Genomic DNA, 12,230 nt, shown 5'->3' with positions numbered 1-12,230 from the left:
TTTCTATTCTAATCTATTTCTAACCTATTTCTAATCTAATCTATTTCTAATCTAATCTATTTCTATTTCTAATCTAATTCTAATCTATTTCTATTCTAATCTATTTCTAACCTATTTCTAATCTAATCTATTTCTATTTCTAATCTATTTCTATTCTAATCTATTTCTATTTCTAATCTATTTCTAATCTAATCTATTTCTAATCTAATCTATTTCTATTCTAATCTATTTCTAACCTATTTCTATTCTAATCTATTTCTAACCTATTTCTAATCTAATCTATTTCTATTCTAATCTATTTCTAATCTATTTCTAATCTATTTCTATTCTAATCTATTTCTAATCTAATCTATTTCTAATCTATTTCTATTTCTATTTCTAATCTAATCTATTTCTATTCCTATTTCTATTGCTAATCGAAACACTAGAGAATCGCCGTATAGGTTTGGGTCAGGTGCAGGCGACTCAACTCCTCCACCCCCTTAAGGGGGAGGGAGGAGAAACTAATAACCCGCACACTTTTGCCGAGGCTCGTCGTCCACCGGAAATGTGGATCAATCAGAATCAATCAGAATCAAACAGTTTTATTGCCAGGAATGTTTACACAAACGAGGAATTTTTTTTGGTGGAAGGTGCAACATTTGGACATGACAAACAAACAACAATCAACACGACAGAAAGACAACAAGTAATGTGAAAGTGTTTGGGTGTGTGCTTCAAGTGGTGTGTTTTAGTTAAAAGTGTATGTTACACGTGGCGTGTGTTTAAGTTAAAGTGCATGCAAATAAAGTGGCATGTGTGTGGAGGAGGCCTCAAGTTAAAGTGCATGTTAAAGTGACGTGTGGAGGAGGGAAGAAGAAGGAGGAGGGAGGAGGGGAGGAAGAGGAGGAGGAGGAAGAGGAAGGAGCGGGAAGAAGGAGGAGAGAGGAAGGTGGAAGAAGAGGTGGTAGTCCTGGGGTGACAGTCAGTCAGTCCGGGTTCCATTGATGAGCCCGACTGCCGACGGAAAAACTTTGGTGTGGCGGGTGGTCTTTGTCATGATAGACGCAGCCTCCTCCCGAGGAGGGACTCGAACAGGAGTGTCCAGGGTGGGAGGGGTCAGCGACAATCCTTCTGGCCCGCTTCAGTGACCTGGAAGTGAACAGGACCTGGAGGGAAGGCAGATTGCAGCCGATAACCCTCTCGGCCGAGCGGATGATGCTCTGCAGCCTGCACTTGTCTTTGGCCGTGGCTGCAGGGTGCCAGACGGTGATGGAGGAGCAGATGATGGACTCAACGATGGCCGTGTAGAATTGTACCATCATCTTCCCTGGCAGGTTGAATTTCCTCAGCTGCCTCAGGAAGAACATCCTCTGCTGGGCCTTCTTGGTGATGGAGCCGATGTTCAGCTCCCACTTGAGGTCCTGGGTGATGATGGAGCCCAGGAAGCGGAAGGACTCCACAGCGTCGACGGGGGAGTCACACAGGATGAGAGGGCGGGTGGGGCTGCATTCCTCCTGAAATCCACAACCATCTCCACTGTCTTTAGAGCGTTGAGCTCCAGGTTGTTCTGGCTGCACCAGGTCACCAGGTGGTCAGTCTCCCACCTGTAGGCGGTCTCGTCCCCACCAGAGATGAGCCCAATGAGGGTGGTGTCATCCGCGAACTTTAGGAGCTTGACGGACTGGTGACTGGAGGTGCAGCTGTTGGTGTACAGGAGAACAGCAGAGGGAAAGAACACAGCCTTGGGGAACCTGTGCTGGTGGTCCGGGAGCCTGAGACGTGTTTCCCCAGCCTCACGTGCTGCTTCCTGTCGGTCAGGAAGTCTGTGATCCACCTGCAGGTGGAGTCGGGCACGTGCAGCTGGGAGAGCTTGTCCTGCAGCAGGGACGGGATGATGGAATTGAAAGCAGAGCTGAAGTCCACAAACAGGATCCTGGCGTAGGTTCCTGGGGAGTCCAGATGCTGGAGGATGTAGTGAAGGGCCATGTTGACTGCATCGTCTACAGACCTGTTGGCTCTGTAGGCGAACTGCAGGGGGTCCAGGAGTGGGTCGGTGATGATCTTGAGGTGTGACAGGACCAAGCGTTCAAAGGACTTCATGACCACAGAGGTCAGGGCGACGGGCCTGTAGACATTGAGTCCTGTGATCTTGGGTTTTTTGGGACGGGATGATGGTGGAGGCCTTGAAGCAGGCTGGAACGTGGCATGTCTCCAGGGAGGTGTTGAAGATGTCGGTGAACACCGGAGACAGCTGGTCAGCACAGTGCTTCAGGGTGGAGGGGAGACGGAGTCCGGGCCCGCTGCTTTGCGGGGTTCTGCTTTTGAACAGCCTGTTGACGTCTCTCCAGGATGACGAGGGTCGTCGCTGAGTTGATGGAGGGTGCTCCAGAGGTGTGAGCCCCTGATGGGCTGGGGGAGGGTGGGCTGATGGTCTGTGGCTTGTTGATGGGGCTGTGGGGATTGTCTCAGGACTGCTCCATTGTCTTTCAAAGCGGCAGTAGAACTCATTGAGCTCGTCTGCCAGAAGCACATTGTTCATGGAGTGGGGTGATTTGGGCTTGTAGTTGGTGATCTGCCTGAGCCCTCTCCAGACAGAAGCAGAGTCGTTTGCTGAGAGCTGCTGTTGCAGTTTCTCAGAGTACAGTTGTTTAGCATCTCTCACCGCCTTGCTAAACCTGTATTTTGACTCTGTGTACAGGTCCTTGTCCCCACTCCTGAATGCCTGGTCCTTCTGCAGTCTTAGCTTCCTGAGCTCCGCTGTGAACCAGGGTTTGTCGTTGTTATAACTCACCCTGGAGCTGGATGGAATACAGCTGTCCTCACAGAAGCTGATGTAGGAAGTTACAGCCTCTGTGTACTCATCCAGGCTGTTGGTAGCAGTCCTGAAGACATCCCAGTCAGTACAGTCCAAGCACGCCCGTAGATCCTCCAGAGCCTCACTGGTCCACTTCTTGAACTTCCTCACCACAGGTTTGCAGAGCTTTAGTCTCTGCCTGTATGAGGAATCAGATGAACCATGATGTGGTCAGAGTTTCCCAGTGCAGCTCGAGGACGGCGTGATAGGCCCTGCTGATTGTTGTGTAGCAGTGGTCCAGAATGCTCTTCTCTCTGGAAGGGCATTTAATTAACTGTCCATATTTAGGAGTTCGTGGCTGAGGTTTCCTTTGTTAAAATCCCTGAGTACAATAACTAAAGAGTCCGGGAAGGTCCGCTCCACACACCGTATCTGTTCAGCGAGGGTCTGCTGTGCCTCGTGCACGTTTCCCTGCGGCGGCATGTAAACTCCGGCCAGGATGAATGAAGCGAACTCACGTGGGGAGTAGAAGGGTTTGCAGTGAATGATAAAAGATTCCAGGTCCGGCGAACAGTGCTGTAGAATCACCGTTACGTCGTTGCACCAGCCGTTGTTGAGGTAAAAGCAGATTCCTCCACCCTTTGTTTTTCCGGAGAGCTCCGTGACCCGGTCCGCTCGGAACAGCTGGAAGCCAGCGAGCTGGAGCGCAGAATCTGGTATCGATCCACTTAGCCATGATTCCGTAAAGCACAGGACAGAGGATGAGGAGAAGTCTCTGTCTCTCCCACCAGCAGCTGGAGTTCGTCCAGTTTGTTGCACAGTGAGCGGACGTTGGAGAAATATGCCCGGCAGCGCTGTACGAGATCCCGTTTCCGTAGCCGTAAGCGCCCTGAGCGTTCCCTCTCCGCGGCGTCTCACGCGTGGGAAGGTGAGCACACCTTTTACAAAAATGTCCAGTAACTCCACAGAAGTTAAAAACGGTGGAAATAAATCCGCTGGAGTTGTTCCCCTGATGTTCATGAGCTCTTCTCTGGTGAAAGAGCTCCGGGAATCACAGCAGAAAACAGTATTTAAGACGAAAACAACAAAAAACATCGCGCACCAACGCACCGAGGCGGCCGTCCGCGGCGCCATCAGTATCAGTATCGACATGAAGCAGTGCACCAACTCCACCGAGTCCCGCCAGCTCTACGCGAACACGAGGCACCAGCATGTCGACGGGAATCGTACATTGTGGCGGCCCTCCATGGGCTCGACCTCTCCAGGAATCTACAACCGACTAGTGGCGTTCACCTCCTATTACGAACTCTGGTTCTGTGACGTCACAGACATCAAAGTAACCGTTATCGTGGAAACGCTGACGCGTGTGAGTTGTGTGGGGGAGGAGCTACTGCTCAAGAATTCAAATCATCGCGCAACAAAAAACAACACGTGTTGCTGTTTCAGGAGAATCAAGCGCATTTATGTTTTTGCATTTTCATATTTCATGGATTGTTTTCATTTTTTACTTTGGTTTATAAGGGACAGTGCACATTCATAAAACATTTCTGTAAATGTGTCAGTGTTAGCCAAGAGGCTATTGTTCATCTGTAGTCCCAGTGGTGTAGTCCAGGGTATACGCCGGTATATTTCAGTCAGCATTGCGTATACCCACTTCTCAATCACCGCTGGTGCCGGCTGCGCATTATTTAGTAGTGCATGGGTCACTCACAGGCGGACCGCGGTCCGGGTCCACAGCTTTTCCTGCCTTTGCGGCTGTCGTCCCGCGGTCCAGGAAACACACGCCTTGTAAATCCTCTCACACACTCGACCAATCACATGTGTGTATTCCGTTAAGCCCCGCCCTCGACTCTTGTGCCATATTCACACACACGGAGCGACGGGGAGAGAGATGTATGGAGGACTCAAAATGACTTAAGTATAAATAAATAAATGCTTAAATAAATGTATAAATGAATAAATAAATGTATAAATAAATAAATAAATGCTTAAATAAATGTACAAATAAATAAATACAGGAATGAATAGATATAAGTTATAAATCAACAGGTCATCATTAAATAAATATATTTCTCATTTCTGTATTTCTTCATTTATTTATTTCTCTATTTATGTGTCCACACGTATTTCTTCATTTATTTATGTGTAACATTTACGTGTCCGTATATTCAAATGAGCTGGGGCGGTCCGAACCTCATTGTTGAACAGGATTGGTCAAATCAGGGAGCAAGACAGAAGTAATCGATCCCTAGCACTTGGACCTGTAGACGAACAGCGTGTATTATGCATTCTTGTCTGTACATTCTAAATACTACTGTTGTTGAGTCACGGAATGTAATTTAAGGATGTTTTCAGTTGAGAAGTTAGTAGTTTAAGCATCAAATCTGTGGTCGGTTTATCGAGATTCAGCCTAATAAGGATATGCGACGGAGATTTGAGCTCCTGCTCGCGGGACCTCTGAGCTCCGGGCGCTCAGCGCGCTGTGCGGCCGCCGAGAGAAGCCTGATCTCGGCAGGACTTTTTGAAATGCTCCGCTGGCTATGACGCCTCCGTAGCGGCTAAACATGATATATAATTAGGTTTTGGAGGATCTAAAGAGCACAACGAGTTTATTATTTATGAAAAGATAACGTTACGTCAATTTGACTGAGATTCATAACTTCATATTGTAGCGACCCTGGGTCAGGATGGAAAGCTACGAGACGTTTTATAGTTATTACCGTTTATTCGGGAACAAGTACCAGGCTACTGTGGGCGGAGTATACGCCAAACGACAGTGAACACCGCAACACATTCTACTCCACTGTAAAGTATTTTACAGTGAATAATTGGAGTAAATTCATGAACATGAACAGTTGATGTGGTGACGTCACACGACCAGAAAGACCGTCCTGCGTCCTCGAGAGTCTGGACTACCAAGACCAGACTCCAAAGATCAGACTCCCAAGACCAGACTCCAAAAGAACACAAGTCTGTACTCAGTGCACTTGGAATTGATAAACGGCTGAAGTCAAAAAGCTGTCTAGGCTAACTTCTGCTCACGGTGAGCTGAGCTAGTCAACTTCAGCATCATGTGCCAGGCAAAAATAGTAGAGCACAACACACCAGGTGCATCACACTCCGGTGACCAATCATGCTTTAGACAGAGGTTCGGACCGCCCAGCTCATTTGAATATACGGACACGAAAATGTCACACATAAATAAATGAAGAAATACGTGTGGACACATAAAGAGAAATAAATGAATGAAGAAATACAGAAATGTAGAAATATATTTATTTAATGATGTCCTGTTGATTTATAACTTATATTTATTCATTCCTGTATTTATTTATACATTTATTTAAGCATTTATTTATACATTTATTTCTTTATTCCAATATTTATTCATGCATTTATTTATTTATACTTAAGTCATTTTGAGTCCTCCATAGAGATCAGATAGTTGAAAAAAGTACGTGAATCAGAGAAGTTATTTAACTTGGCGCTCCAAAAAGAGAGATGTGGACCGCTTAACCAGAGCCGTTAACCAGGAATGGAGAGACTGTTATATGTTCATTATTCCCACAATCAGTTCAAGAGCAGTACGACTCATGTTCAGCGATATTAAAATCAGCGATGTGAAGCCCCACTTCGAGACAAAGCACACGGACCGAATCACATCCGAAATTAAGGCACAGAAAAATAAACCTAAAATCCCAATATGATCAGAACCCTAACACATGAATTAATATGATCACAGAACCCTAATACATGAACTAACTGACCAACAATAATGTTAACAGAGGAGAAATGGGCTGAAACAAGTGGTTTAATAACCAGGTGTTGAAAACCATTTATTTTTTTCAGTTTTAGGACTTTGCACTTTTGAGTTTATCTAATTGGTTTTGATGTGTGGAAGAGGATGATTTGTGTTTTTAATTTAAAGTGAAACATGAACAAGGATGCATGGTCTAATTCAGTTTTGAAGTAATTTATTTAAATAAATGTTAAAAAATAAACAAATCTCTGACTGTAAAACTGTTTGCCTCATGTTGAATATATGTTATACTCATGCATAACACCACCTGTGTAGGACCAGTAATATCTGCTCCAAGTCATGTTATTTTTATAATAGTACCACACTCTGACCTATACACTATGTTTTGTAAATTAGCTGTTCCAAGAGACAGTTTACAAAAGAAAGAAAGGTCTATGGACAACTTTGCAAGGCGAGAGAATAGTTGTCCAATTTTGTGTGGATGGAGTAAGGATAAGGAATAGTTCACTCAAATTGCATAATTATGTAGTTGTCTCTTACCAGTCTGTGGGTCAGTATTGGATCAATAATTTCATAATCCTTATTCCCTGAGGTCAAGCAGCAGGAATCATGTGGCAATGTGTAAATAATACTTGGTTAATAATTTTTGGGTAAACTAAATAGAGTATGTCACTATTTATAAAACAGGGCGTTTATCCTTTGCTGTATGGGCTGCTTAAAAAAATTGCAAAATTCAGAGTATACCCACTTCTCCAGGGACCACGACACCACTGTGTAGTCCCGATTCATGAAATGCATTAATGGGAAAACTAAGCCAGAAAGTTATTTTTTAAATCACTTTGGAAGAGGACTGAATATTATTATACGATATATTTTATGATTTGTACACATTGTGTTGAAACGATGCTATAAATAAAGTGTATTATCATTATTGTTAAGGAGAGTCCTCAGAATTACCAGCAGGCACACGGCTAAGCAATGTGGTATTCTTTGTTCATTGTGGGTGTGCCGTCACAGGTTTTATGAAAAGGGAGTTTGCCTTATTGTTAGAAGAAATGTGAGTTGTCTGCCGTCTTGGTTTCTCTCATGTGTGTGAGTTCAGACTTACACAAAAGAGTGTTCTAATCAATAAAACACGATAACTAGACTTTTAAAAAACTTTTTTGCCAGTGCTTCGTCACATTATTTGTCACGATTATGATTCTTCTTTCTTTGTAGTACACTAAATTTATTTGGTCTTCTGGTATTTCACAGACAGTCTATGAAGCTGCAACAGAGGCTGAGCCTTTGGACTCCGCTCTGCTTGAGACCTCCTGAAATAACCTCTCCATTGTGCAAGCGCCTCAAAACAGCCTTTGATGGCAGACTTGTGTTTTTGAGAAGACAAGGCTCCAAAGATGTGGAAATCAAAAGGGATTTCAGAGAGGAATAGCTTTTTGCAAAAACACAATTTGTTAAGTGTTTGTGTCGTCTTATTAAGAGAGCAAACAAAGTAATCTATGGGATGTTTATATATAACACCACTTCTATTGGAAAGTGGCAGATCCCCTGAACACTGTTGGTAGAATTGCAGACTGAAGTAAGATATAGGCCTCGAAAAATGACATTTACCACTAAATGACTACTCTGTAAAAATATTACTATAGATACATTTTATTCCTGAAGTGTATGTGCATCTAGACCACTTGTTTATTTTTTTAATCATCAAGCACACAAAAAAACCTGTCAAGTTTATCAGAAGCCACGTTAAAATGCGTGAAAAAAATCTTCAAAATAAAATCATAACAAATTGCTGACACATATTCACCAGCAACCGGCTTCGATTCTGACTTTCAGTATGAACTCAAATCGACACTTGGTTTGAATATATCACAATAAATCACTACACATCGAGTAAAACTGTGTTTGTCATGCCTATTCTGCTATCCTATCACGAGTCGGTGGCTGGTGCTTTTATTTTGAAAATAGCCGTCGCCCTTCCGCTCGCTAGCTTCACGTCGACCTCGCGGCTCCCTTACCTGTAGCTCCACAAGCCACCTCTACTTTTTCCGCCGTGTAGTCGTCGTCGTCGCCTCGTCTCTCCGCGGAACTCGTCCCGGTCTGCGCTTTCATTTCTCGGTCAAATCATTTTCACGTCGTTTAATCCACGAGCAACAACAACAAAGTACGACACCAAAAAGAAATTAAATATAAACCCTCCGGTTTTTGGGGCACGAAAAGCCCGCGAGAGGCTGGAGGAGCGCGCGCGTCGTGTCGACGGAGTCGTGACCTCCTCAGAAGTGAGTCCTGCGAGAGGAGGGCTGAGTTTACCTTCAGCCCACTGCGGGCTGTTGACTCACTGCAGGATTACACGCTGGCGACTGCACACTGACCGCAGCTCACGTCTGCGCTCGCATAAATAAATAAATATATATATAGTTTTAGTACTATAGCATAAAATCACTCCCATTGCATGTGGAAGCTACAGCTACTTATTTGTATGCAGAATGGCTCCTTTTAAAGTGTATTGTTATCATTATGTAATACTCAGTCAGTCCTGAATACATGTATTTTAGTGTTAGACACTACTCTAGTATATTATCTTAGTAGAGGGCTTGATCATGTCATATCAGCATAGTATTTAGTAAAAGTAAGAACATAAGTGAGAGTAATGAATAGTGGAATACAAAGTACATTCCACTCTAAATAAAAGTATAAAGAAGCACACAATAAAAATATTCATAGTACTCGTGTCAAAAGGAAATGTACTTACATTCCACTCCTACTTAAAGTCTATCTAAGACTTATTTTAATCATTTAATTGTATTATAGCTTTTGAATAAGGGTGGGATTTGTTTACATGACTTTAGTTTACAGCCGGTACTTTGCTCAGGAAGCAGGTTCAAACCTGCAAGCCTTCATAAATATGTGGAGCCACTTTCCAACCAGTCACGTTAAAGAGAGTTCAGTCTCTCGGGTTAAAAGATTAAATCCCCTTTAATGAGAATCAATGGTTGGGAGTCTTATTTACAGTTAAAGCACTGCTGCAAAGCCAATTATCAGCATATATGTGTTATACTTGACACACTTTAAACTCTACCACTAAGATCCACTGTAGCTTAATTAAATCAGATTCAAATCGTAAATACTTTATCGATCCCCAGGAGGAAATATGTCTACGTTACAGTCACAAGCACCTGCTACATAAAAGATGCGGCAGATTTAATGAGGCAATCTTAAAGATTTCCATTTAGATAAGTTGTTGGGACACAAGGGGGAAACACTAGGGTGGGAGACAATGGCCCGCTGATGAAAGCATTGCATATTTACATGTTTGCAGTATGTGGCATGAATCAGTTTCCCCCCCCCCCCATTATGTACACACACATTAACTACAACTATGCACACACATTAAAAAAAACATGTTAGTATGGATTTACATAATGCTAAACTGAGGAAAATGTGTTAAAATCAACAATGACTGACATCTTAAGGATTGACAATTAAAAAACTATTTTTTAAAGCATTAATAGAGCAGTGAACTATCTGATACGTAAAGATATAGTGGCGTAACGTTTGATCAGAGAATGGAGTCTATGTGACGAAGTATGTGTTGTAATACCAGCTTCTGTGCACTGTTGTCGTTGTTAGCATCGTTAGCACGGTTAACCGCCGTCGCCACCAGATATGCTCCGAATTCTAGATTGAAATCACTGTCAAATATAAATCTTACGATTCTTCTACTGCACAGACTGTAAATCTTGTTCATATCCACCTACATCCTGATATATAAAGCAACCTGTTACATTAAATATTACAGCCCGCTTTGCATTCTGCACCTTTATATTTTCCTATTGTGTTTTAGGTCATTATCAACATTTGACTAGTGTACAGATTTTCAATATATATTAAGAAAATACTAAATATATATATTTTTATCATTATGGATTGACAATTTAAGTTGTATAAATATATATATATTTTAATATATATATTGAAAATCTGTACATATAAAATATTGATTATTACCTTCATCTTTGATGTCTTTGTTTTTAGCACATAGCTGGCCAATAAAGAACATTCTGATTCTTTGTGGTGTTTTGTTTGTTTATTCGTTTGTTAAAAATATTATTGAGAGTGGAGTCAATATGCACGAGTGATTTCTGAATATACAAACAAGAGTTATTGGTGAAAGTACCACTGTAAAATAAGGATAATTAGTGTATCACACAACACTAATGTAGACACCGTTCTAATGCAGCAGAAGAAAAGAAAAACCCAAAGATCCACATTATTATTACAGAGAAATCTGTAAATAGTATTGGTCTCTTTTTGTTATTGTTGACAACGAAGCTCCAACACCCACAGATGCAGCTGTCTGGCAATCGACCGTTGACATTTTTTAATCTGCGAAGTGGCTCTTCATTTGTTTTTCGCGTTGTATCCCCCTGGATGCTTGTAGCCAAGATAGAAAACCAGCAGCAAAGAAACTCCAATTGCAAACCTAATGTAAACAAATTGTAGATTTCACTACAGAGAAACTGAATTCAGAGTTAAATATCTTATACATTTCAATTTACAGGTTTGTATATTCTTTTGAACGTGTGTTTTTCTAAACGACAAACCACGAGGGACGTCTTCCTGCTGTTCAAGTTCCGTCTCCATCCATCAGCTCCGTTCAAGCATCCCTCTCATTCTCCACATCTCCTCCGTGATTGGTCGAGATGGAACGAGGGGCCGACCGACTGAATAAATTGCCTTTACCTGGATTGTCCTCGTCGGCGTCACCGAGGACGAGCGTGCCGAACGCTCGGTGCACTTCCTGTGTGGCTGTTGACTGACCTGGCTCTGCCGGCTGCTTTCCTCTGACTGCAGTTTCCATGAGGGTGGCGGTAGTGGGGGAGCTGGTAGTAGCGGTCCTGGCCTGGGGCCTCGTCGGCAGGCAGGGCCTTAGGGCTGGCTGCGTAGATAGTGCATCCCATGAACGCCTCCTGGACGCCACGCTCGGCGTCCTACAGCGAGCGGAGAGAAGAGCCGTCCTCGAGGTATCCTTCCTCCGAGCGGCCTGTCCTGCCCTGATGCCAGCCAGCTGCTCTGTGCAAAAAGCCATTGGCTCAGCACTTTGCTATCTTAACCCCTCCTCTCTGAATCTCTCCTCCAGCCAGCCTCTCTCTCTCTCTATTCCTCCCTCCCTCTCAGGCCCTCCTCCTCCCTCTGTCGAGCTGAGAGCATAATCAGATTTCACATTTACACTCAACAAAATCATCCCCGGCGTAATCGCTCCCTGTCGCCGATGTTGCATTATGCTAATGCACTCAGCATTAGGAGCAGTTAAAAATACCCGAAACTGACTGGTCACAGTGAATGTTTTAATGCAACAGCAAGTGATGTACTGAAGAGAGCTGCTCGGGTTGATGCAACCAACGACCGTTTTATTTATTCAATTTAGTCTATAAATTGCCATTAATCTGTGAAAATGCTCTCCGCAGTTTTCCAGATCTTAATGTGATCTAGAAATTGCTTAATTTGTCTCATCAGCAGTCCAAAAGGCAAATATATTAAACTTTAAACGATAACCAAAGACTCACATGTGAGCATTTTTGCATGCTCATCGACGAAAAGATTCCAGTATAGAAAATACTATAACAAATATAGATGGTTTTTAAAAAAAAGTCAAAACATTTTTAAAAATCTTCAAACTTCTCACAGCCTCTT

General features: G+C 43.1%; 1 protein-coding gene across 3 annotated transcripts in view; it reads right to left on the bottom strand.

Moving 5' to 3' along the window:
* Nucleotides 1–11,614, bottom strand: part of LOC130193175 (GRAM domain-containing protein 2A-like) — a 39,410-nt gene extending 27,796 nt beyond the window's left edge. The window contains exon 1 of one of the 3 annotated variants that reach the window (XM_056413585.1): nucleotides 11,358–11,614. In XM_056413585.1, the coding sequence (XP_056269560.1) occupies nucleotides 11,358–11,497 (140 nt within the window). In that variant the 5' untranslated portion in view covers nucleotides 11,498–11,614. Of the gene's footprint in view, nucleotides 1–8,554; nucleotides 8,816–11,357 lie in introns of those variants that run through there. The other 2 variants (XM_056413587.1, XM_056413584.1) reach the window with 2 other exon arrangements.
* Nucleotides 11,615–12,230: the final 616 nt, after the last annotated feature.

The sequence above is a fragment of the Pseudoliparis swirei genome, chromosome 4 (genome assembly GCF_029220125.1).
Source record: "Pseudoliparis swirei isolate HS2019 ecotype Mariana Trench chromosome 4, NWPU_hadal_v1, whole genome shotgun sequence".
In the NCBI taxonomy this organism is placed as follows: Eukaryota; Metazoa; Chordata; class Actinopteri; order Perciformes; family Liparidae; genus Pseudoliparis; species Pseudoliparis swirei.
Note: the sequence above shows the minus strand (reverse complement) of the source record. Positions and strands in the feature narration are given on the sequence as shown.